This window comes from Garra rufa, chromosome 1 (assembly GCF_049309525.1).
Source record: "Garra rufa chromosome 1, GarRuf1.0, whole genome shotgun sequence".
NCBI classification, from domain to species: domain Eukaryota; kingdom Metazoa; phylum Chordata; class Actinopteri; order Cypriniformes; family Cyprinidae; genus Garra; species Garra rufa.
This window is the reverse complement of record NC_133361.1, coordinates 9,460,830-9,486,593: the sequence shown is the minus strand read 5'-3', so window position 1 is coordinate 9,486,593 and position 25,764 is coordinate 9,460,830. Positions and strand designations below refer to the sequence as shown.

Sequence of the window (25,764 nt, the reverse complement as noted above, 5' to 3'; positions counted from 1 at the left end):
TAAAAAAGCTAATTATAGTGACGTCGATCACGTGACATACGTCCGCGCCTCCACCACAACGCAACTGACACTCCGCTCGCACAGGATGTTCACAAGAAAGGAAAATACACTTTCTGAGACTTGAAACTTTTTATTTCTTAACTAGTTTTAAGGATAACGTTGAAATAATGAGACAGACTGGGCAACACCATATCTTCTGCCTGTCACGGATTGGCCAGGTTCTTCCACCTCACTCACCCAACGATCACTCTCACCTGAATTCTAATCACCAGCACCTGCACTTCATTAATCACGACACCTTCATAAGGCACACGCACACAGTCACCATTGTCCGGGCTCGTTGCTGCGAAAGCGGACTCACTCTACTCTCCTCATCGGATTCTAGAGGTGATCTAAAATACTTACCTGTTGTTACTTACCTGTCTTGCCTTGCATTCCAGTCAGTCTGTCTCATCAGTCAAACTCTGCATCCAGCGTGTGTGTGTGCCGTAAGCCAGCACCCAGTCTGCCTCTTCGACATCCTCCGACGATCTTTCCTGCAAACGGGAAGAAAAAACCACGTTAACCATTCATAGCCATCCTCTTCATCATCTACCATCTGCACAGTTATACTTACCCGGTCCTGCACGCCATCTTCTGCATCTGCTCTGCTTTGTGCAAATAAAACTTTACCAGTTATATCACTCACCTGTTTGTCAGTCTGCTTCCCTAACAGAAGCCCAGAACCGCAAACAGCACCAGCAGAGCGATGGATCCGTTTCAAGAACTTGTGGATTCATTACGTAAAGTTTTGATGGGAACAACCACCAGCAATCCCTCAACACCGCGTCCCACTGCTCCACCGGCACCCAGCACTTCTTCGACACCCGTTCCTTCCAGTCCCATGGCCCGACCAGCGCCCTACTCAGGCGGGGCGGAGGAGTGCAGCGGATTTCTCCTTCAGTGCTCGCTGATTTTCACTATGCAGCCGGAGTTATACCCTACGGATCAGTCTAAAATAGCCTTCATTACTTCTTTGCTTACAGAACCTGCTCTGAAGTGGCCGGACACCATCTGGCGCCAAGCCGGGCCAGCGACCAGCACCATCCAAAATTTCATTGCGCACTTTAAAGAGGTCTTTGGAAGTTCGGATGAAGCGATCTCCGCCGGAGAGCAGCTCTATCATTTACGTCAAGGGAGTATGACAACTCAGGAATATGCTTTACGTTTCCGTACTTTAGCAGCTGCCAGCGGATGGAATGAGAGATCGCTCTTAACGACATACTGGCTCGGCTTGGAACCGAAGTCAAGACTTCAGTTAGCAGCACTCGACGATTCCATGGGGCTAGAAAGATTCATTCACCAGTCACTTCATTGTTCAGACCGAATACAGTCTTATCTTCACGATACTGACACCGCAGCTACTGCACTCCTCCGCTCGCCTGACTCAGCCGCTCCTCCAGAACCAGAGGCTATGATCCTGGAGTCTGGAAAATTGTCATCCGCTGAGCGACAGAGAAGGCTGACCCGGGGTCTATGTCTGTACTGTGGGGCCAGCGGACATGTCCGTCTCAACTGCCCCATCCGTCCTGCTCGTTCCTTGGTGAGTGGTCTGTGCTCCGAGGTAGAAAATCTCTATCCCCAAACTACCAATGTTCAGTTGTCTTCTTTGTCATTCTCTGTTACAGTCACGGCCCTCATCGACTCCGGGTCAGCCGGGAACTTCATCTCGGGCAACCTCTGTCGCCAGCTCCAACTCCGAACCAAAGCCTCTACCTCAGTATACCAAATAGAGCCTATTACCAGCAAATCCACCAGCCGTACCAGAGTACATCGTAAAACTGAGAGCATCAACCTGCGTATTGGAGTCCTCCACAAGGAAGCCATTCAGTTTCTGGTTCTGGAGGGTGCCTCAATGGACATCATCTTAGGGCGCCCGTGGCTGGTGAAGCACGATCCCATCCTCTCTTGGGGCAACGGCGAGATCTTGAAGTGGGGCCCGAGTGTGCTGCTACTTGTTTCCCAGAACTTCCACGTCCTGTCCGAAAACCCTTACCAGTCTACGTCACGTCAGTCGAAAGTCCAGTCGAAAAACAGTCCGTCCAGATCGCAGAATGCTACTCGTCCTTCCAGGATGTGTTCTGCCCCAAGAGAGCTTCCCAGCTACCTCCACATCGGCCATGGGACTGCGCCATTGACCTGGTTCCGGATGCTCCACTGCCCAAGGGCAAGATCTACCCGTTGTCGCTTCCGGAGACTAAGGCCATGGAGGAGTACGTGCAAGAAGCTCAGGCCCAGGGATACATCCGTCCATCTACCTCACCCGCAACATCCAGTTTCTTCTTCGTGGCCAAGAAGGGTGGAGGGCTGCGGCCATGCATAGATTACCGGATCCTCAACCAAGGCACCATCAAATTCCGGTACCCACTTCCTCTCGTCTCTGCGGCCCTGGAACAGCTCCGATCGGCCAGGATATTTACGAAGCTGGACCTCCGCAGCGCGTATAACCTCGTGAGAATACGTGAGGGGGACGAGTGGAAGACCGCGTTTGTGACCCCAACTGGCCACTATGAATATCTCGTTATGCCCTATGGTCTGGTCAACGCCCCCTCCGTATTTCAAAACTTTATCCACGAGGTGCTCCGGGAGTTTCTAAACCGTTTTGTCATCGTCTATATTGACGATATTTTGATCTACTCCCGGAGCGAGGCCGACCATCGCCTCCACGTTGCGGAGGTCCTCCAGAGATTACGTGAGCACCAACTGTACCTCAAGGCCGAAAAATGCTCATTCCACCTCCAGTCTGTTCAGTTTCTTGGATACGTCATAGATTGGAAAGGGGTCCGCATGGACGAGGGGAAAGTCTCAGCAGTTGTCTCCTGGCCAGAACCCACCAGCATTAAGGAGTTACAGAGATTCCTCGGTTTCGCAAATTTCTACAGACGTTTCATCCAGAACTATAGTCTCATCACAGTCCCACTCACGAATCTCCTCAAAGGCAAGTCACGGACACTCCAGTGGACTCCTGAAGCTGCCGCAGCCTTCCAGTCCCTCAAGGCCGCATTCACCCAAGCTCCACTACTCATTCACCCAGATCCTGATCTTCCGTTCATCGTCGAAGTGGATGCTTCCACCACTGGTGTCGGAGCTGTACTCTCCCAACGTCACGGTACTCCTCCACGTCTCCACACGTGTGCCTACTTTTCCAGAAAGCTCAACCCGGCGGAGCAGAACTACGACATTGGAAACCGGGAGCTACTGGCCATCAAGCTCGCCCTGGAGGAGTGGCGGCACTGGCTGGAGGGAGCACAACATCCCTTTGAAGTCATCACAGACCATAAGAACTTGCAGTATCTCCGTGACGCCAAGAGACTTTGTCCACGGCAGGCACGCTGGGCCCTCTTCTTCTCCAGATTCCATTTCAAAATCACCTACCGACCAGGCTCAAAGAACATCCGTGCCGATGCCCTCTCACGACTTCATGATAACCAGGATTCCCCCGAAACATCCACACCTATCCTCCCGGAACACCTCTTCGTCGCACCTATCCACTGGTCTAGTCCCCCAGCCGTCGCCACTCCGACAGCCAGATCTCCGCTGGGTTGTCCCCCCGGACGCCAATTCATCCCTAGGGAACAACGGGTAGATCTCATCCACGCAACGCACACCTCCCTGGGCACTGGGCATCCAGGGGCCAACAACACCCTCTCGCTGCTATCAGAACGCTTCTGGTGGCCAGAAATGGCAAGGGATGTGAGGCGTTACGTCCAAGGATGTAAGGAATGTGCCATCTCCAAGAGTCCCCGTCACCTGCCGGCAGGAAAGCTCCATCCCTTGCCTGTCCCAAACCGTCCCTGGTCGCACCTAGGAGTGGATTATATGACGGATCTTCCCCCTTCAGATGGGAACACTTGCATTCTAGTCGTTGTGGATCGTTTCTCGAAGTTCTATCGTCTCCTCCCACTGAAAGGGCTTCTCACAGCCTTAGAAACGGCCCAACTACTCTTTAACCACGTCTTCAGGTATTATGGACTCCCCGAAGACATTTTATCGGATAGAGGACCCCAGTTCATTTCCAGAGTCTGGAAAGCCTTCTTCCAACTCCTAGGTGTGACCATAAGCCTCTCGTCGGGATACCACCCTCAGACAAACGGACAAACCGAACGCAAGATCCAGGAGGTGGGACGGTTCCTGCGGACCTTTTGTCATGGTCACCAGAACTCCTGGATCCAGTTTATGGGCTGGGCAGAGTATGCCCAGAATTCACTGCGGCAGCCCACTACAGGACTCACACCATTCCAGTGCGTGCTAGGATTCCAACCGCCACTCTTCCCCTGGGATGGTGAACCATCACAGGTGCCCGCAGTGGATCACTGGTTCCGGGAGAGCGAGAGAGTCTGGGACGAGGCTCACCACCACCTCCAAAGGGCAGTGCGCAGAGGTAAGGCCATCGCGGATCGCAGGAGGATACCAGGTCCCACATACACTCCCGGTCAGAAAGGAACAGGTCAACCCCGTGACGTATAAGCTCCAACTCCCACCTCACTACCGGATCCACCCTACGTTTCATGTATCACTGCTCAAACCTTACCACTCTCCTGTTCTTCCCTCCACAGAACCTGGCCATGAAGAGGAACCCCCTCCCCCATTGAACTTGGAAGAAGGAGCCATCTATGCCGTCCGCGAGATCTTGCAGTCCCGACGTCGTGGTGGCATGCTGGAGTACCTCGTCGATTGGGAAGGATACGGGCCAGAGGAAAGAACCTGGGTACCCAGAGGAGACATCTTAGACCCTGCACTTCTGGAGGAATTCCACAGCACCCATCCTGACCTCCCAGCGCCTCGGGGACGAGGTAGACCACCGCGACGTCGGAGGTCTCGGCCCTCAGGAGCGGGCCCTGGGGAGGGGGGTAGTGTCACGGATTGGCCAGGTTCTTCCACCTCACTCACACAACGATCACTCTCACCTGAATTCTAATCACCAGCACCTGCACTTCATTAATCACGACACCTTCATAAGGCACACGCACACAGTCACCATTGTCCGGGCTCGTTGCTGCGAAAGCGGACTCACTCTACTCTCCTCATCGGATTCTAGTGGTGATCTAAAATACTTACCTGTTGTTACTTACCTGTCTTGCCTTGCATTCCAGTCAGTCTGTCTCGTCAGTCAAACTCTGCATTCAGCGTGTGTGTGTGCCGTAAGCCAGCACCCAGTCTGCCTCTTCGACATCCTCCGACGATCGTTCCTGCAAACGGGAAGAAAAAACCACGTTAACCATTCATAGCCATCCTCTTCATCATCTACCATATCTGGTTAAGTATCTGGTTATCATCTACCAGATTGGTTAAGTAACATTATCCACTGTCTATTTAAAGTACATTTGTTCATATTTATACCCCTGTGATTATGGTATTATCTGAAATGTTTGGTAGCTAATGTTACGCTAGTATAGCACATCTGTTTATAATGATTGTGAACACGGAACGTCTTGAAGGCTTTCATTCATATTTCGCTGTATATCCTATGTTTTCGTTAATAATTTCAGTGTATTTTACTGTTTATATTTGTGTTTTTCTCTAATTAAATCAACTGAATTTATTTCGAGTGTGTATTCATCATTCACAGCTGTTGGAACAACTTTACATTAGTTTGGTCAAATTAGGTCATTAATTAGACTAACTACTGCAAGTCCACCCATAGAAAATAAATAATAATACAAAATTACCAACTGATTACCAGCACACAACTATTAATCCACGACGAGTCCGCAGTTACTGGCAACGTCACAAAGTTACGTTGTGGCAACGTATAGGCACCTTTCACTTTTCCGGTTGCCACAACGTAACTAGTTTACCAACACACGACTATAGATCCACAAGATCGCCATGACGTTGCAGTTACTTACTGGCAACGTCACAAAGTTACGTTGTGGCGACGTATAGGCACCTTTCACTTTTCCAGTTGCCACGACGAAACTTTGGTCACCAGATTACGTTGCAGCTACGTAACAGTTACGTAATTTTGTTAGCTGGGGTGAGCCCGAACAGAAAATGGAAACGCAGTCCAAGATATCCATACTGATAGCCACTGATGAGGAGGAGCATCCAGAAAACAAGGATGAAATAAAAATGTACTAGGCAGATAAAACAAAGGTTGATTCGGGACAATTGGCATGGTGCCAAAATATGAACATCGATATCCAGAGCTCGCTTAAGCAGCTAAACGCCTCCAGTGTATCGCTTCCACATCCACTCCGTCAGAGCACATCTTTTCAAAGGCCGGCTTCATTGTGAACAAGTCGAGAAGCTCCTTTCTTCCCAACATTGTGGACAAGCTGGTGTTCCTCTCATGTAATATGAAAAAAATAAAATAGAATTGAAATATTAGGTAAGCATGCTTAATTTCCTTTTTGTAGTGTTTCTGTTTGCTATCTGTTAGGCTATACATAAAAAAAACGGACATTTTTATAACGGGTAGGCTGTAAAAAATAAATATTATTTTTATTTATTCGTTTTTATATAATGCAGAAGTTGTTTTTAATTCTGTTATAAAAATTAGTCTGATGTTTGCAATTTGTTGTTTCAATAATCCGTCGTCTTAATGACAGTTTGCGGCTTTGCTCTGATATTTTTGATTTGTATGTCTATTAGTGTTCTTTAAATCATTTGTTCCACATTTTGGCTTAAATAGTATTTCATTAAATTGATTAGAACAACTAAGGCAGTTAATTTTTTTGCCGCCTTGTGTTTTACTCTAAGATTTGTCTTTGGCTTTTTTTGTTAATTTCCCGTTTGAAATATATAAAAATAATATTTTTTCACTGTATTTTTATACCAAACAGCGTTTTTGCTACAGTATTTAATTTTATTTTTTATTTTTTTTTTTGTCTTGTTTTGTACTAGGCCAAAGTTAGGTATACCTACTAATAAGTTTATTTGATTTATTTTAAAGAACGAATTTAATTTTATTTTATTCAAAACAGTTTTTTTTTTTGACATGTAACTGTTACAGTTTGTATTTTTGATAATAAATTATTAAAATGCACAGGCAGTCTGATTGCTGTTTTTATATTAGGCTGTCATTAGCCTATAACGTTCCGGCCACTGATTTTTGTGTCCGTAAACGCTGTATACTTTAAGCGATTAAAGCAGAATAGTAAAGCGTTTAATTTTCATTTTGATCGCGCTAATATCATGCTTTAGCATTTTCTGTCATATGGAAATGTTAAACTTGGACTATACCTTTCCCTGTATATACACAGATTATTATACTAATATCATAAATGAACGATTATTCGACTAGGAATATTGCTATTCGACTAGGAACATCTTTAGTCGGGGCAGCCCTTGTCGCTTGTAATGACTTGTAATATTTTATTGCTTGGTTGTGTCACATTTAATGAGACCTGAAAGTGTCACGTGAGAGATGAGGTCTGGGTCCAAGCGCAGGTAAGTAATTTTTAATATAAACAATATATAATATGCAAAAGGCCAACACAGTACAACACAACTTGAATACAAACACAAAATAAACAGAACTGTAAACCAGGTCTATGAGACAGGATCCAGGAAACACAGAGACAGACGGTAAAGAAGACAATGCAGCCAGAATGAGGAGTGGGAGATGAGCAGCTTTATAGTCCGTATAATTGTGAACAGGTGTGGGTGAGACGAGTGTCATGATCACAATCAGGGGAGTGAAGTGTGGGAGGAAGGGAAATAGCGCCCTCTGGAGAAGGAGGGAAAAGCTTGCAACCCAGTGTCATGACAGAAAGTCCTGGATCTGAAGATTATTTATTTACTGTGTTTGTATTTCCTATGATATTTTAGAGAAGATAAATATTTAAAACACTTCCCACATGCAGTGCAGTGATACGGTTTCTCTCCAGTGTGAATCCTCTCATGTATTTTCAGATTTCCTGACTGAATGAATCTCTTGTCACAATGTGAACACTTATATGGTTTCTCTCCAGTGTGAATCCTCTCATGTGTTTTCAGATATCCTGACTGATTGAATCTCTTGTCACAGAGTGAACACTTGTAAGGATTATCTTCAGAGTGAAGCCTCTCATGCAGTCTTAAACTGTGTGCTGTAGTGAAAGTCTTTTTACACTCAAAGCACATGTAGTCTCTCACATCAGCGTGTGTTTTCTGATGTTCTTTCAAATGTTGTAGACGTAAGAAACTCTTTCCACACAAATTACATGAATGTGGTTTCTCTCCAGTATGAACTCTCATGTGTGCTGCAAGTAGTCCTTTTAGGCTGAAACTCGTCCCACACTGATCACATGTGTGCGGTTTCTCTCCAGTGTGGATAATTTCATGTGATTTCAGAGTTGTTGACTGACTAAATCTCTTGTCACAGTGTGAACACTGATAAGGTTTCTCTCCAGTGTGGATCCTTTCATGTGTTTTCAGATATGATGACCGACTGAATCTCTTGTCACAGTGTGAACACTCATAAGGTTTCTCTCCAGTGTGAATCCTCTCATGTGTTTTCAGATATGATGACCGACTGAATCTCTTGTCACAGTGTGAACACTCATAAGGTTTCTCTCCAGTGTGGATGTGCATGTGACGCTCAAGACTTGATTTTCTTGAGACACTCTTTCCACACTGAGGGCAGGTGAACAATTTTTTGTCTCTTCTTTTCTTAAAACCTTTCTGTTTGATTTGAGAGCAACTCAACGGTTTTTCTCCAGGTGATTTTCTGACATGCCTTTGCTCTTCAGCTTCACTCAGTTCTTCATTCTCATCATTTTCTTCAATCAACTCTAAAAATAATAATAATATTGGTTCATTTTCAGTAACTCAAAAATAGCAGAGAAATGTGAACATAAAATGAAGCCTAATATAACTAGCAGATAATTGTTATACAATATTTTGGTTATTTTTATACTTTTTTTTTAGTCCTTGGAATTTTTCCATAAATGAGATGCGTTGATTTTTTAATTATTATTTTCAAACGTTATCGGCAAAAACCCATGCTTCCATAGGAAGAACTATTACATACATGCATACATTGGGTCTTTAGCAACCCAGGACATCATTCACTCTCCCTCCTTCATTTTTTTAAGTTTGGCATTACCTTTCTTAATATTTCTCAATCTATTCATTATGAAAAATAAAACAAGAAAAAATAATAAAATATAAAATAATCAATGTTTTCTGACTCATTTTTTGTTAAAAGTGTATTGGGTCGCTAGAAACCCAAGGTGTGTAATGGTGCAAGTATATTTTTCATGCACAGAAATATGTAAATATCTGATGACTAAATACATGTAATTGACCCCCAGAGGTGGCACTGTTTCATAGACAATAATAATGAGATGTTTCACTGGTAATTATCACAGGCATAAAACAAAAGAATATCGTCAGCATAAAATATAAAAGTGACTGTCATTTGATGGTGGATGTAGTGCATAAGCAGCCAGTTAACAAAATAATGATTTTAAGTCATTGAAAACGATAGTTTTGCAAATATGAGCCGGATGCTGAATGTACTGTGGAAGTGCGCTCTGACAATGATAGCGATGGTAAAATAATCTGCTCAAACAGAAGGCTTTTAGGATTCCAAAGGTAATGAAATATGCTCTGTTTTATTCTTCTGTAATAGTTCTTAAAATATCAAGAGTTTTTTGCTATTGCAGCATTTAGAGACCATTCATGCTTGATATAAATGTCTGGGTTGCTATAGACACAAATATGTAATAGTGATTGGAGAAACAGTCATGCATTTAAGGGTTAAATATGTTTTATTCACACACACACACACACACACACACACACACACACACACACACACACACACATAAAAAAAAAGACAGAATATTATTGAAAAAAATGTACCCACTTCATAGAAAGTGTCCCTTACTGGTAAAATATGTAAGAAGTTAAATATGTTAGAAGTGGCACCAGAAACAAGTTTGTTAATCTTGAAATGACTATTGTTTTGCATTAAAAAATGTCTTCGCTAATAATATTACACATTTATTTCTTAGCAATACACATTTGACACTAAAGCATTGAGCTTGAGTTGGGAACCATACAAAATGGACTTTTATTAACAATATTGCATGCAAATTCTATTTTTTCTCGTTGAAAATAAGTTGTGGATGGGTTTTCCAGTTATCTAACATACATTTTACTGAAAAAAATAATGTCATCCATCATTTGCTGCTCCATCTACATTAATAAACAGATTGCTTTGGTCTAAATGTTGTTTCTGCTACAACAAACTGAATCTTATACTGCTTGAAACTTTATAACTCTTAACTTTTATTAAAGCTTTGTAAGCCTAATGTACGACAAAAGTCATTAAAGATGAATGAAGAATAAACACCAACCTCCTTGTTGCTCCTGTTTTATGCTCAAGAGTTCTGGTTCATCTTGTTTTATTATCAGGAGTCCTGATTCCTCTTCTTTTATTATCAGGAGTTCTGGTTCCTCTTGTTTTATTATCAGGAGTCCTGATTCCTCTTCTTTTATTATCAGGAGTTCTGGTTCCTCTTGTTTTATTTTGCAGGTTTCTGGTTCCTCTTTTATTCTCCAGGGTTCTGGTTCTTCTTGTTTTATTATCAAGGGTTCTGGTTCACTCGTGTTCTCCTCACTCTCCTCTTTAACAAACACCATCTTCACAGCAGCAGATCTCAGTTCAATTTAAGCTCCTCCAGATATTCCTGTTTGCTTCAAAAAAATGAGAATATTACAGGTATTTATCTGATCAGATTCAAAAACGGCACTTTTTCGATTTACAAAAACAACATTTAAAACAGTTTGTAATGTATTAAACCAGCATCGCGATAAAACAACAGAGAGTGTGGTGAAGCTAAAAGTCTTCCTCTGAGGTGTTAGAAATGTGTTTTAGCGCCATCCGCTGGACTGGAGAGCGAAGCGTAGAGAAGAGGAAAAATAACACGCTGTTTAATTTATTCATTTTTTGTTTGTTTATTCTTTCAATACAGCTCCTTTACATAGGCAATGCATGATTATAATAGTAAAATAACTTGATGTATAAATGGATATAGTCACATTGATTATACTTGATTCTGTTTAAAACAAATCCTCATGATTTGATCAGCCTCAACAGTGTTTGTGAGTGAGGGTTAGAGAAGAAAAATAAGCAAATTATTCAATATTTCAGTGAAAATCACACACCATTGCAGCATGTAAATATTGAAATTAAGATCAATGTGTGAGAGGCACTCAGAGTAGTAAAATAATAATTATTGACTACTACTTAAAATCGCCACATTGTAACTGGTTTAAAGAAGCTGGTTTTTGCAATCGCATAATTCTAAACCATTAATCTCCTGAAAAGCCCAAGTAAGCAAAAGCATTCAAACAGTGCTGATGCATAGAAACCAGTAGATTTCATTCGAGGTAAAGGAAGGCCTTCTTTATGTATAGACACAAGAATGAGGTTAATCGCTAACAGTTTTAGTAATCTTCATCTTTTGGTTTCATTAATCACAAAACCTCTTTAAGAATACAGAGTTAACTAAATCGTATCTAAATTAATTTTAATCTAAATGAAATCAAATTTCAATCGGCTCTGCTTCCAAAGATGCAAGACTTAAAAGCAACTTTGTTTCCATACCTGTGCACATTATTTTTTGTTAATCATCATACGTTCTCATGATCTAGACACAACAAAATATCTGGAAACTTCAGAAAGTAAAAAGCCTAGAGCTTAAGTGCTTTTCTTTTTAATTAAAAATGCCCATCCCGATGTGAAAACGCCCAAGTGCTTGGTGAGTGTGTGATCTTTTAATATAGGCCGAAATAAAACAATATGTATAAAATTGAGTTATTCCATGCACCCTTCATTATTTAAATGAAGCCTTTAGGCTGACATTGAGGCAAGAATCCTGATATAACATGACAGTACTTTGGAAAAAAATAGATGTGACTTTTGTGATATTTTTTAAATGGTAAGATCATATTTTTTTGACCATGAAACCAACAATTTATTCATAACAAACACCTACCTGCCCAAGGGGGAAAATTAAGGGATTAAATAAAATGTACCACTATAACCAGTAGATGGCAGCAGAGGAGAACGTATTGGCTTATTAGTCATTTATTTCTACTTTTTGCTGTTTTGAAAACCTAAAATCACTGTTAATTTTTTTTTTTTTTTTTACATTTATATTAACTGTTTTGTGTATGTAGTAAAAAAGTCCCAAAACACCAAACTTGACTTTACATCTGAATCGCACATCAATTATAATCACTAAAGTTGTTGGTCAGTTTTCTATAATACTTAAAAAAAAAAAAATAAATAAATAAATAAAAAAAAAACCTTGGTACATTTAGTAAGAGTAGGACATATACATTTTTCTGTGTAGAAATTTTAGATTTTGCTTGTTACTGATGTTAATAAAAGTACAATTACATTGCTCTACTGTCAAATATGTATTACCAAGAAATAAACATAATAATATTATTTGTAACTGCTCTTATTAAAAGAGCAAAACGGTAGTATTTTTTATATATATATATAATTCCTCTCACACCAGCCCCAAGTGCTACCAAATATGCTTTTGGTGCCACCATCTGAGGAACTTGGTGGCGCTGCTCTCAAATTTTAGACTGGAGACCTGCACTGTTACATAAGGGTTCACGTTTATTTTCACATCACTCAGCTTTTTACGAGATATTAAAATGAACCTTTGTTGTTGTTGTTGATTGAAGAAAACCAGGCGAATAAAGAATCAAGTGAAGCTGAGAAAAATCATGTCAAAACTGGAGATTTTTTTTTTCTTTTGAGTTGCTTACAAACTAAACTGCCAGTGGAAAAAATACTTTTTTTTTTTATTATTATTATTTCAGTACTGACTGGTACCAAAGTCAGTGCTTCTGACAACACTATCAGTCTAATATACCTCACAATGTCTGTCATTAATCATATAACAAAAGAAAAAGAGAAAATCACTTAATGCTCTTGACTGAGTTACTTCAGTAGCTTTTTGGTTAATTTGTTTGAGAGATGCTTATACATTGAAATTTGACCATTAGACTTTAGTTGACTAAATGTATATACGCTTATATGCATCTGACTGTAGATTAAAACAACTCAGATCACTACAACATGACTAAAACTAAATGACAATTCATACAGAAGGCAATGACTTAAACAAAATCTGAATTTGCAGTCAAAATAGACACTGCCTACTTCAAGCACATTAAAGACATTAAAAGCATTCCAGTGTACAATACAGTGAACACGTGATTTATGGGTGACATGCCCCCTTACGCTGATTTGCAGGTGTGTTTTTATATATTTTTGTAATATCTTCTACGATTGTGGAACTGTGCAAAAACAAAAGCTGCAACAAATGCATTTAAACAAAAATTGTCTGTAAAGTATCTGGGCTAAGATTATTGAAAGACAAATCATTCTTCAGTTCAGCTTTCCCATACATTCGCTCTGTTTTTCCATCAACAATTTTCAGGCCAACAATTGGTGGGAGGAAGAATGGAAAGAGAGAAAGTTAATCTGAAACCGCTCAAACTAAATACACAACACAGAAAGTAAAAGATGAATGAGAAATTGTTATTGTAGTGTGATGGAAACTGCTATATTTTCCTTCATTTACTAATTATTGTTTATTCTCTATTTTCCATCTAGTTTCTATGTTCTATTTGCACAGGTGTTTTCTCTGTGTTTGTGGTTAAATCTTCTGTCAGCATTCCTCTAACGGGGGATGCCTGTGACTGGTTAGAACTAATCTGAAAAGATATTGTTGAACGTCAAGATCCTTGGACAGCCTTTATCAGTAGAAGAGACTGTTGTCTTCTGTCTTTCTCACAACAGAGCGCTTGTGTTTTTCACTCTCGGTCTAACATTTGAAAACAGATTTAGAATTTTTCCATGACAGCGGTCTCCTTATTAAATATTAGTTTTCTTATTTAAAGCTCTGTTGTTGTCGATCATTAAGTCATTACGCTGCTTCAGAAGTCAGTCTGAAATCACTTTCGGGAGGAACTGTGACTGCAATCTTTCAGACGAAGCTTCAGCGAGTCTTCTGAGGAGAGGTGAAAATCTTAATTCTCAAATCATATTAAATCAATTGTAAAATACCCGGAAAACAGCTTGTTTGTGCAACAATAGTTCGCTTCTGCCCTCTCTTACAAAAAACAAAAATAAGTTTATTGCAGTGTGCTATTAGTATACTTCTTTTAAACTAAAAACATGAAAGTACACTTTCAAACTATTTTATGTACTCAGACAGGCTACTTCCCAGAAATTACATTTACGTATACTTGCCTGTATTTGAGCAATATTGCTCTCTAAAAACCAATTCATTGTTATATGGTAGGGGGCGATATTACACATCTTTAGGACAGAATTTCGAAAACACAAGCGAAGAAGAAACGAATGCTTTCGGACGTTTTTAACGCGATCAAAATTCATAAAACAGCGTCAAAACTGTAACGCTATTGGAATAAAACGTGACCCATGAAGAGGTAATAATGACTGTCCAGCTTTGGGGTGTTGATTGACTCATCTGTGTTTTGTTTATCACTCTGAATCCAAGTCGTAGTCCTTCTTTCAGCTTTTTGTTCAAAACGTTGTTACTTAAATTATTTTCCTATGCTATTATATAATATATTGTATGCAGACATGGTGAGCAGATGATAATTATTTAAAATACATCTGTGTTACTGTGTTTCACAAAGTTTAGTTCTTGTTAGTTTGTTCGGATGATGAGGACGTTTTATAGCACTATATTTTAAAGTTTTAAAGCAAGTTAATTTGAATAAATGTCTCTTTTGCCATGTCCAACTCAGTTATTTACAATCCCTATAATGTCTAACAGTTGAGTGCACTTTATTAGAAAGGAGTGAATTAAATGAAACATCTCCATCACATACATCTTTTTATCTAATATGTACCTTGTTTGTTTCTCAACACACACAGCAGATTGCTGGAGCTCAAAAAGTGAAAATGGCTTCGCTTTCTGAAGAGGATTTTTCTTGTCCAGTGTGTCGTGAATTCTTCAAGGATCCTGTTGTTTTATCCTGTAGTCACAGTGTCTGTAAAGAGTGTCTTCAACAGTTCTGGAGAACCACAGAAACTCAGGAGTGTCCCGTCTGCAGGAGACGATCCGCAAAACGCCCTCCATGTAATCTTGCGTTAAAAAACTTGTGCGAGTCGTTCCTGAAGCAGAGCAAAGAGAGGCGTTTATCAGGCTCTGAGGAGATCTGCAGTTTACACGGCGAGAAACTCAAACTCTTCTGTCTGGAGGACAAACAGCTGGCGTGTTTGGTGTGCAGAGATTCACAACAGCTCGACAATCACAAATCAGACCCATCGGCGAAGCGGTTTCATCATATAAGGTAAAATAAATGCATTTTTTATCTTCCTGCTGTTGAAAAGTCCTGTTGTAGTGTTGATTTGATTAAATATGACTGCTGCGATCTGAGCACTATTATAAATACAGTTTCACAGATTTGGTAATTAGTAACTAGTAACAAATACTTTTTTCAAAAGTATCATTGGCATTTACAAACTGCTTTGTGTTCACTGAGGTTGCCTTTGTTTTATGGCGAGTTTTAATTTCTGAATGAATTTAGCATGAGATGTGCACAAAACCCAAAGTAAGGGTGCTTTCACATCTGTGGTTCGGTTCATTTGGTCCGGACCAAGGGCAACAAATGATACATTGTAGCATTTTTCTGCCGTTTTGGGTCCTTTTCACACCATACTGATTGCTCTGGTCCGAACCAGTTGAAACGAACCAAAATGCAGTCATGTGACAACATCCACATCACTCGTTGGCCAGATCGTGTCATTGAACCACTGATCTATAATAGAGAATTATATAGATCAGTGTATTGAACGCATTTTCTAAACTGTTTGGCACGTTTTTTTCAATTCGCGAACGCTGCGCATCGAGATAAAAACATCTCAACTTTTCAGGATTCTGCAAGTGCACCGCAGGTCATGCGACATGAACCAACCAATCAGCTTCATCCTTTCCCTTAATAACATTGAAATCACTGGCAAGTTGGAGCAACAGCTTATACAGGAATAAACATTTTTTAATAAGTATAATAGCAGAGCTACTGCAAGCGATTTTTAATGCTGAAAATCCATTTATCCTTTGCTGAAACTTGAGCGTATTTATGGAGAGCGCAGGTCATGGTTGCTTAGCAACGGCAGACGCCACTGGAGCGCCGCAAGCTTTCCACGCGTTTTTAGGCGCGACATGTGAACGGCCCCTTAAACAATGAGAAAGATTGTAATGTCCTTGTGAGTTTTTGAAAGTTGGGACCTATCTGATCATCAGACCAAATTTATGAGGCTCCGCATCTCCTCACAACTCCAAGTTTGTCCGCGAGCTGTCAAGGGGCTATGTTGCTAAAGCGCTAACTGTCAACAAATACTTGTCCTCATCCCATAATGAATAGTGCAGCAGACTACGGCAGCTGGATCAGTCCAAAAAGGTAAAGTACTTTTTGCGGTTGGGTCTGTTCAAGTTCGGTTCATGTTCTCACCATAAACGAACCGCTCCAGTGTTCGTTTGAAAGCGTACCAACCACCTCTTCAGGCAGGTCTCGGTACGCTTCTTTGGTCCGCTTTTGGTGCGCACTCGAGTGCGATTACTACATTCACACCTGCCCAAACGAACCGTACCAAAAGGGAAAACGTACTCTAGTGCGATTCAACCGAACTAAATAAGGCAGGTGTGAAAGCACCCTAAATCAGTATTTGTATTTTTGTCCAATTTCAGGAGAAGCTCAATGCAGCACTGAAATCATTAGAGGAGAAACTTCAACACAATAAAACAATGAAAGACAAGTTTGAGTTCACGGTTCAACACATCAAGGTGAGGAAACAGAATTGAGAGTCATTTTCATTACAGTTGTAGGACCACTATATTCAGTTTTGATCTGATATATTTAGTATAATGGACTCCAGTTGATAATTTTTTTGTAAAAGATGACCAGCAATTTGCTTCTGGATCCCTTATGCGGGTGATTCTCACGAAACCATTAAAGTACCATGGCACTAAGGATTTTAAATATAAAATGTTTATTTTAGTAAAATAAAAAGCATCAGAACAAAGACAATACTGTTCTCTACCTTGCACAATGTGTAATTTCAACATGAGAATGAATAATTTTTCTATTTTATGGCATTTTCTGCTGAAATTCTCATTACCGCAATGCGTCCGGCTGTGTTTGAATGTGTTTCATGTTGTAATTTAATCAAATTAACATAAAAATATTTAGAAAAAAAATACATGGATTTTCTACTAGATTATTTGAGATGACAGAAAAAATAATTGACTGAATATTTATATATAATATTAATGAAAAAAAGTAGGAAAATTATGTGTCCATGCCTGATCTTCTCATCTTCCGCAACATTTTTTAAGGACTGTTTAAACACACATAAAGAATTTAAATAAAGTTTGTTTTTTTGAGTGAAGGAGCACATGGGCCAGTTACTTCAAGATGGCTACCAGGTAAGATCATCTTTTTATATCTCTCCAGTTAAATGTTAAAAACTCTGTTGTCAGATGTTAACACGACATTTTGATTATCATTACCGAAACAATTAGTTTTCTACATTTAGAAAATTGTTAGATTTACAATTTTTTATGAAAGTGTACTTTAATAAGGTCTATTTATATGCACTGAAAAAAAAATAGCAAAGCCATCATGCTTCTCTTTTTGTTATCAAAACATACTGAGGCACCTCATCCTCCGCAACACCATTCTCATATACCGCAACTATTTAAGGCCAGTTGCGGTAAAGAGAACTTTTGTTTCGGGAATGAGAATTTAAGCATGTTGTGTATGAGTTTTAAAAATCTCTTATGATTTTAAGATTAATTTAAAATTAATCACGCTGTTTCATGCACTATAAGTGCTTTAGACTGTTAAACATGTTGAGTTGTCATGTAAAACATGGTCCATTTGTTAAAAACAGAGTTAGGTGCATGACGTAGTATTACTGTGTTTGATACACTCCCCCCGTACAGCCACAGGTTTCGGAATTTTTTTTCCAATTCTTTAACTTCGTGACATCATGAAATCATGAGTTATTTATTGGCCATTCTCCCGGGAAAGCCCGTCCACGCGTCAATCAGAGAGCACGTTTCATCCTCGGAGAATCTCTCATGAGGTGATTGGTCGGGAGCACTGCTGACGGCCCGCCCGTGGGAGCTCGGATTTTTCCGGAAACAATCGTAAAGCGGCAACTGTCTTCTGTAAATGTGAGAGAACCAAATACTGTTCGGAGATATGAACATTGCGATTCTACTACAGGTACTCAAGATTAACATAAGATTGACAGAAACGGCGTGGAATACCCCTCCTTTAAAAACAAACTAGATTTAAAGTACTACATTTAAAAAAACTTCAAATCTTCAGGCCCAGTATAGAACCCGTGTTTTACCCAAGTCTTTAAACAATTGAATTTTGTATCCCCATAAAGCACAAATGCCAACCCCCTCACACATACAGAGAGAGTAAGAGAGTAAGTATCAAGTATATGCTATATGCTAATTTAATGTCATGCTTATTTCCACTTCCAGGTATTAAAAAACGAAAATAAACTGGCAAAATAAAGAAAACTGAAGAGCTGACTAAGAAACAACATGAAAAGAAAAAAATACAGTGGCGGGAAAACTCAAAACAGAAAGAAACAGCTTAACTTTTTTGGGTATGATGTGACAAGCTTTGCACATCAGCATTTGGCAATTATCTGCCATTCTTTGCCTCACCTTTTCACCTCTCAAGCTCTGTCAGCTTGGATGGGGGCTGGCAGACATTTTCTAGATTCCTAGTTGTTCCAATTGTCTTCCATTATGGATAATGCTTCTGTCAACCTTCAATGCAGCAGATTTGTTTCTGAACTCTTCCCTAGATCATTGCCTCAACGCAAGTCTGTCACTGAGCTCTACAGGCAGTTATCTTGACCTCAGGACTTGGACATTTTGCTCTGAAATTGCATTTTCAGCTGTTAGACCTTTTCTGAGAGGTGTGTGCCTTTCTAAACCATACTCATTCAAATGAATCTGCCACAGTTTAACTCCACTTGAAGTGTAGTAACATCTAGAAGCAATATGAATGCTCCTGAGCTAAATTTAGAGTGTCCCAGAAAAGGGTATGAAAGGATCGGGATCTTTTCAGTTTTTTATTTTAAAGGTCCCATATTGTACACATTTCTGGAGGTTTATTTTAGTTGTTGATGTCCTTAAGAATATATATTTGCGGTATAAGTGCCAAAATACATCTCAATATATTTTTACAGCTCCTTTTTAGGAGCTCTGTCTAAAACAGGTGGATTTTGGCCCATCTAATTAATATTCATGAGCCTCTCTTCTGATTAGCCTGTTGTTTTCTGAGTGACGCACAACCAGGCCAATCACAGGTAACTACGGTCATGTATGCTTTAGCCGAGCCCAGAGCCATAGAGCGAGCCTAGCTTGCTGATACTCAACAGGATATTTCAGAATGATCATTAATGTTTTTTTCTTTTTCAAACACCGAATGCAGTAAGCTACATAACTGTTGCTTTAGTAAAGCCCCTTTCACAATGCACGCTGATTCTGGAAAATTACGGGAACGAGCGCTGTGTGAACAAAAGCCAGAACCATAAAGGCAGTGTTGTAGTGATGATGCACGTTACCCTGCGACTCTTCACAACGAAAAGATATGTGCAAAGTGGAATGAAGTGGCGATCGGGCAGAGCCAGCTCCTCACTATCAGCACTGAAGCACAGTTTGTTCAGGTTAGTTTCAGTTTAGTGAAATGTACGCGTCGCATTACACCTCACATCCAAACGTCACATGTCTTTTTGGGTTGTGTGTAAAGCACGCACAGATTCCGGAAAACAACTGTGAATGAACCAAATCAAACAACTCCGGAACAAATCATGGGACACATTATCCGTGTTTACTGGAATGGCTGTGTGAAAGAGGCTGAAGTTGACGTGCCACTGGTCTCTTATATTCACGTTGTTCTGAAGCCTGTGCAATGATGTAGTTTCGACATCTATAGACTGAACAGAGTTTTCTCGACTTGTTTTCGTGTTGTTGTTGCTTAGCAATGTTATGGACATGATATTGTCTGGGTTTGACAAAAGGAGGGTGGTACGGTGATTGGTACTGGGGTGGTGACTGAAGGCGGTGACTGAGTAGATCGGACGTCACATTGTTACGGAAGTCACAGCAGCTCGTGAAAATGAACAGCTACTTTAAGCAGGCTGTGTGCAGTTTACTGTGTTTCATGTTTCAGTCTCAAGCTGAGCGCACAGAGCGTCAGATTAAACAGCAGTTTGAGAGGCTTCATCAGTTTCTCAGAGATGAAGAAGAAGCTACAATCACAGCACTGAGGGAGGAAGAGGAGCAGAAGAAGCAGCTGATGAAGGAGAAGCTGGAGGAGATCAACAGACACATCTCAGCTCTTTCACACACAATCAAAGACACGGAGGAGATGATGAAAGCCAGTGATGTCTGCTTTCTAAAGGTCTGATTTCAGATCATTGATTGATTGATTGATTGAGTTGTTGATCAATGGTGTGTTTGTTCTGCAGGAGTTTCCAGTCTCAATGGAAAGGTGAGTGATCTGCTGGTGTCTCTGGTCTCTCTGCTTCTGATCCAAAGCCACTGCAGTTCTGACTCCTGAATGTTCTTCCAGAGTCCAGATCTCACAGCCGGATCCACAGACGCCTTCTGGAGCTTTGATCAATGTGCCACGTTACTTGGGAAACCTGCCGTTCAGAGTCTGGAAGAAGATGCAGGACATCGTCCAGAACAGTGAGTCTGACTGCAGAACGTCTGAGCTCTTATACACACACACACTAGTTGAAGATTTCAGCATCATGTGAGAGGAACCAGATGATCTACTGCGTCAAGATCAGCAGGTTCCTTTTTAGAAATAATGAATTGCAGATTTCAATCTGCTTGACTTTAAAAAAAGAACCTGTGTCTTTCCTGAGACTGATAATTAAAGTCATTTTGTATGTGTTTTTGCCATTTTTATTAATGTAAAATATATATTTAGTATCATTTTAATATGTTTTAGTTTTAGCCATTTTAATACTTCAGGATTTTCCTGGTAACTTTTTTTTTCTTCAAATGTTCATTGTTTCATTCAAAATTTCATCTATTTTTTTTAACCTCTCTTTCAATTACTGAATAATTAAATAAATAATTGAATAGTTTTAGTTGTAGTTTTTGTTAATACTAGCAAGCGTATTATTATTATTCCAATGCAATTTTGTTGAATAATATCTACTATTTTGGCGGCATTCAGTAAAGAGCTTTGTGATTCATACTAGAGAAAAATATAAATATATATAGTCATTATTTCTTATGCATTATTATTAGAGCCTGACCGATTTATCGGCAGGCTGACATTAGGCATTTTCCAAACTATCGGTATCAGCATTTATAGTGGAGCTTGGTGGAAAAAAAATTAAAAAGTGCAACAAGCAAGCTGCCATTGTAAAAGTTTGTTTTTTAAATGCATTATCATATTATGTCAGTTAAAACTCATAATTGACTACAAATAACTAATGTTAGGGATATCTGTTAATGTTTTGTTTTTGCGTTTCTGAAATATAAAACATAAAATAAAAAATATCGGCCAATATATCGGAATATCGGATTTTAAAACCAACAAATATTTGTATCGTATCGGCCTTCAAAATCCTTATCGGTCGGGCTCTAATTATTATATTGTTTATTTCATTTGAATATGAATGCACTGCAAAGTTCTGTGCAAAGTAGGGGTGTAACGATATGCCTAGGTCACGATACGGTACGTATCCCGATATTGGGTTCACGATACGATACGTATCACGATATTTTGAACAAAAGTTAAAACATGAAACTGAAAATCAAACAACAGATAAAAAAAAAATTCAATAGCTTTCTTAGTTTTACATACAAGGTCACATTTTAAGGTTTAATAAAACCTGTATTAAAATTAACAACTGAATAGGTCTGTCTGTCACTGATTTTTATTTTTTATTTAACATAAGATTGTCAAGATGTCAAATTCTTTAAACCTGCTATCAATGCAAGATTCTATGTGTGTGCCAAACAGAGTCCTACCCGACGGGTGAACCGCTAAAACTGACGTAACGGGTGGAATAATATTTTTCTGTCAGGTGCGGTGCGGATGACATGCATGGGTATTTGCTCTTTGGACTCAATCCGGTACACGCTGACGCTGCTCTCAAACGGTCCCGTTTTGTGTTCACGCTGTCTGAAGACCGTTTAAAAGCCCTTTCACATGGACTCGTCAAGCGGTGGAATCTCTCCGCGGCTGCCTCTTTCTCTCAAAGTGAAAGTGTTTTGCGTTCGAGCTGGTGTTCGCGACACGGTCTCGGGGTAAACGTAGTTGCAAACAACAAGGTCTCGTTTTACTTAACAAAAACAAAATAAATGAAACGTAATGAAAAAACTATATGTGTTATTTGCTATTTGTCATTTTATGGGACAATGACTAGCGTAGTTTTCATATCAGACACAGTTTACGATGACGTTTTACTAGGGATGGGAATTGATAAGATTTTTACGATTCCAATTCCATGTTCGATTCTGCTTAACGATTCGATTCTTTACCGATTCCCTTATCGATTCTCATATGGAAGAAAAGGGACAACAAATTGTTGATTAGCATAGTTAAACTGTCTCTGTTTGGGGCTTTGTACTTAGGGCTGAGAATCTTTGTCATCTCCCTAGAAAATATATAATGGGAATGAATGAGTCCTGCAGCTTTATTAGCCGAGGACATGCTAACGTTGTTGCTGCTGCTGCCGCTGCTGGGTTGAGAACTGTTAGTCCAGAGCGGATCGAAAACGCAACATTCTTTTATTGTTATTGCATGCTGTGTGCGCAAATGTTTTAGCATGTTAGTGGTATTTCCTCCCTTTGAGGAAATATCTACGCTGCAAGTATTGCAAGTTGCCCTATTTTCGTCTTTTTTGGTGAAATACAACCAGACTTTTGAGCGTTTGTTCCGCTTAGGCGCCAATGCTTATTGACTGAGCGTAAGCTACGCAACGTGCGTAAGTTACGCAATGCACGTGATGACGTCATTCGTGCCCACTGGAATCGTTTGCAAATTTTGCAAACGATTCGATGGAATTGAAACACTGGGAACCGGTTCTCAACAAGAACCGGTTTTCGATTCCCATCCCTACGTTTTACACATAATTGTATTTTACCTGCGCAGGCTATACACGCATTTTCTGGATTTTTTTTCCTTTATTAATAGCCTTTCTCTGTATTTTATGGATCATACAGCTCCATTATAGCCTATTTTAAATTATCTTGATCATGTTTTCAACACTCCGACATGCGCTCAGTGAAATGTGCTTTTGGTTGTAAATAGTTATCTGAGCGGTAACTGCTTAAATCGTGGCTGCTGCTTATAAAAGGATTACAATACATCTTCGGAGGTTCCTGTCGCTAAGAGCCATAAAAGCTTTAAGATGATTGTTCCAATGTGTGACTCGAAAAGCGGGTGAGTCTGAAGCACGGAACTTTTCATTTCCCACTCCGTGTTAATAACATGCACCGTGACTGTAATAATGTTTTGTCTGTAATTTTTTTTTTTTAAACCGTCGTACTGTCGCATGACTGTGAAACCAAAATGCTGTCGGACGTGAAGACAGGATATCTTTAATTTAAGTTTCAGCCGAACTCATGTTGCTCTACTAATATTCAGTTCAAATGATTTCTGCATCTGATTCTGCAATGAAAGCACAAGCAGCGCTGTTGCAGAGTAGGAGACGTCGGCAGCTCAACCAATAGGATTAAATTGTCGTCATATCGTAAATGTATCTTCATCACTCTACGATACATATCGTAACATTTTTGCATCGCGATATATCTCACCACGAAATATCGTTACATCCCTAGTGCAAAGTTAAGATTTCTTAATAGAACAGCTTCTCACTATTATTTAATATAATTGACAGCGTAAATGAAATAAATATTTGTTCAATGTGTGTTACTGATTTAACTTTCAGTATTTTGAGTGTTAAAATTCCTAATAATCCGTGTTTGGTTCACTCTTGATCATTATATGAACATCCGAATAACAGCATCTGTTGATTGTGTCTCATCAGTTCCTCTCATTCTGGATCCAAACACTGCAAGTCCATATCTCCTCGTGTCTGATGATCTGACCAGTGTGACATACAGGGGATATCCACCTGTTCCTCACAATCCAGAGAGATTTCACTGGAATCTCTGTGTTCTGGGTTCAGAGGGTTTTAACTCAGGAACACACTGCTGGGATGTGAAGGTTAAACTGAGCAGATACTGGAGTCTTGGAGTAACTACAGCATCAACCCAGAGGAAGGACTTTGATTTCTTTAAAAAGGATGCCTGGAGTGTGGAGTATGATGAAGATGATGAACTGTCTGAATCATCTGGGTTTCTTGTCAAACAGCATCTTGATCGTGTGAGAGTGAATCTGGACTTTGACGGAGGAACGGTGTCGTTCTCTGATCCTGTGACTAACACACATCTACACACATTCACAACCACCTTCAATAAAACCATTTTTCCATTCTTCTGTTGTTATAATGGATCTTATTCCTCTATGAGGGTCTTAGCAATCAATAGTCAGTAATTGTTACTCCTGTAGGTCTGGATGTTCCTGCTTTCATCTTTTATTATATTTAAATTCAGTTTAATCCAGATCACATGCGTAAGACACTATTGATCTGAATATCAGGCTGTGATTATTTTATGAAGCTATGGGAATACTTTTTGTCTGCAAAAAAAAAATAAAATAATAATAATAATAATAATGATGACATTCAACATTTTCTTCACTTCCAGGTCAGTCCGCTACCATTTAGGTAGTTTTTTCAGCTTCATAAAATTACGGTTGAACCACTGATGTCACATGGACAACTTTACTGTTGTCTTTAGTGTTTTACTGGGCTTTGACCATAGCAGTTCCCTTGCTGTCTATGGAGGGTCAGAAAGCTCTTAACATTTCAATAAAATGTCTAAATGTGACCCTGGACCACAAAACCAGTCTTAAGTCGCTGGGGTATATTTGTAGCAATAGCCAAAAATACATTGCATAGGTCGAAATTTTTGATTTTTCTTTTTTGCCAAAAATCATTAAGAAATTAAGTAAAGTTCATGTTCCATGAAGATTTTTTTGTAAAATTCCTACTGTAAACATATCAAAATGTAATTTTTAATTTGTAATATGCATTATTAAGAACCTAATTTGGACAACTTTAAAGGTGATTTTCTCAGTCTTTTTGATTTTTTTGCATCCTCAGATTTCTGATTTCAAATAGATATATCTCAGCCAAGAAAGCTCGATAAATAATTCTATTGATGTATGGTTTGTTAGGATAGGACCTATCCTAACAAACCATACATCAATAGAATTATTTATCGAGCTTTCATATGATGCATACATATCAGTTTTGTCAAATTTAACTGTATGACTGGTTTTGTGGTCCAGGGTCACTTATAGGTTTGTGTCACTCATGCTTGGAACAGACGCATAGTGATAAAAGCAAATATTTTGTGTATGTAATACGTACATTAAAAATGCATTTAACGATTTAATAAACTTTCTCAGCTCACCTGTGTTTCCTGCATTCCTGTCAGCAGCTCCCTTCAGAAATGTTACCAATATTTCTTAACCATTCAAGATCAAAACACGTTTAAACTAACGTTAGATTCAGTTCATTCAGCTATTTGTAAGTGAGGTCACCGATTAACAGTAATAGTACAGCGCGTATTTTAGGCTAAAAAAGGTTAGACAACT

At 39.7% G+C, this 25,764-nt stretch overlaps 3 protein-coding genes across 3 annotated transcripts in view; 2 read left to right on the top strand and 1 right to left on the bottom strand.

The window, feature by feature from the left end:
* LOC141341850 (uncharacterized) overlaps positions 1–10,809 on the bottom strand; it is a 46,328-nt gene extending 35,519 nt beyond the window's left edge. Inside the window, exons 1-10 of the mRNA XM_073846435.1 lie at positions 10,329–10,809; positions 7,780–8,756; positions 5,193–5,228; positions 4,706–4,877; positions 3,070–3,212; positions 1,783–1,879; positions 1,024–1,158; positions 617–708; positions 464–536; positions 238–298 (exon numbers count right to left, since the gene is read on the bottom strand). Of these exons, the coding sequence (XP_073702536.1) occupies positions 238–298; positions 464–536; positions 617–708; positions 1,024–1,158; positions 1,783–1,879; positions 3,070–3,212; positions 4,706–4,877; positions 5,193–5,228; positions 7,780–8,756; positions 10,329–10,614 (2,072 nt within the window). The 5' untranslated portion in view covers positions 10,615–10,809. The remainder of the gene's footprint in view (positions 1–237; positions 299–463; positions 537–616; positions 709–1,023; positions 1,159–1,782; positions 1,880–3,069; positions 3,213–4,705; positions 4,878–5,192; positions 5,229–7,779; positions 8,757–10,328) is intronic.
* Positions 1–25,764, top strand: part of LOC141343542 (uncharacterized) — a gene marked incomplete at its 5' end in the record, with an annotated part of 269,291 nt that overhangs the window by 121,259 nt on the left and 122,268 nt on the right. The window lies entirely within an intron of this gene.
* On the top strand, positions 15,195–25,579 carry LOC141329496 (E3 ubiquitin-protein ligase TRIM35-like). Its single transcript, XM_073835469.1, has 7 exons — positions 15,195–15,327; positions 16,725–16,820; positions 17,427–17,462; positions 20,242–20,472; positions 20,540–20,562; positions 20,644–20,762; positions 24,089–25,579. Exons 2-7 carry the CDS (start codon positions 16,782–16,784, stop codon positions 24,595–24,597), a joined length of 957 nt encoding a protein of 318 aa, XP_073691570.1. The 5' UTR covers positions 15,195–15,327; positions 16,725–16,781; the 3' UTR covers positions 24,598–25,579.

What these genes read in the sequence shown, in the direction of transcription:
- LOC141329496 (XM_073835469.1), top strand. Translation starts at nt 16,782, where the DNA reads ATGAAAGACAAGTTTGAGTTCACGGTTCAACACATCAAG. An exon ending in TCACGGTTCAACACATCAAG is followed by an intron (nt 16,821 to 17,426) that starts GTGAGGAAACAG and finishes TTTTGAGTGAAG; the next exon opens with GAGCACATGGGCCAGTTACT. An exon ending in TACTTCAAGATGGCTACCAG is followed by an intron (nt 17,463 to 20,241) that starts GTAAGATCATCT and finishes TTCATGTTTCAG; the next exon opens with TCTCAAGCTGAGCGCACAGA.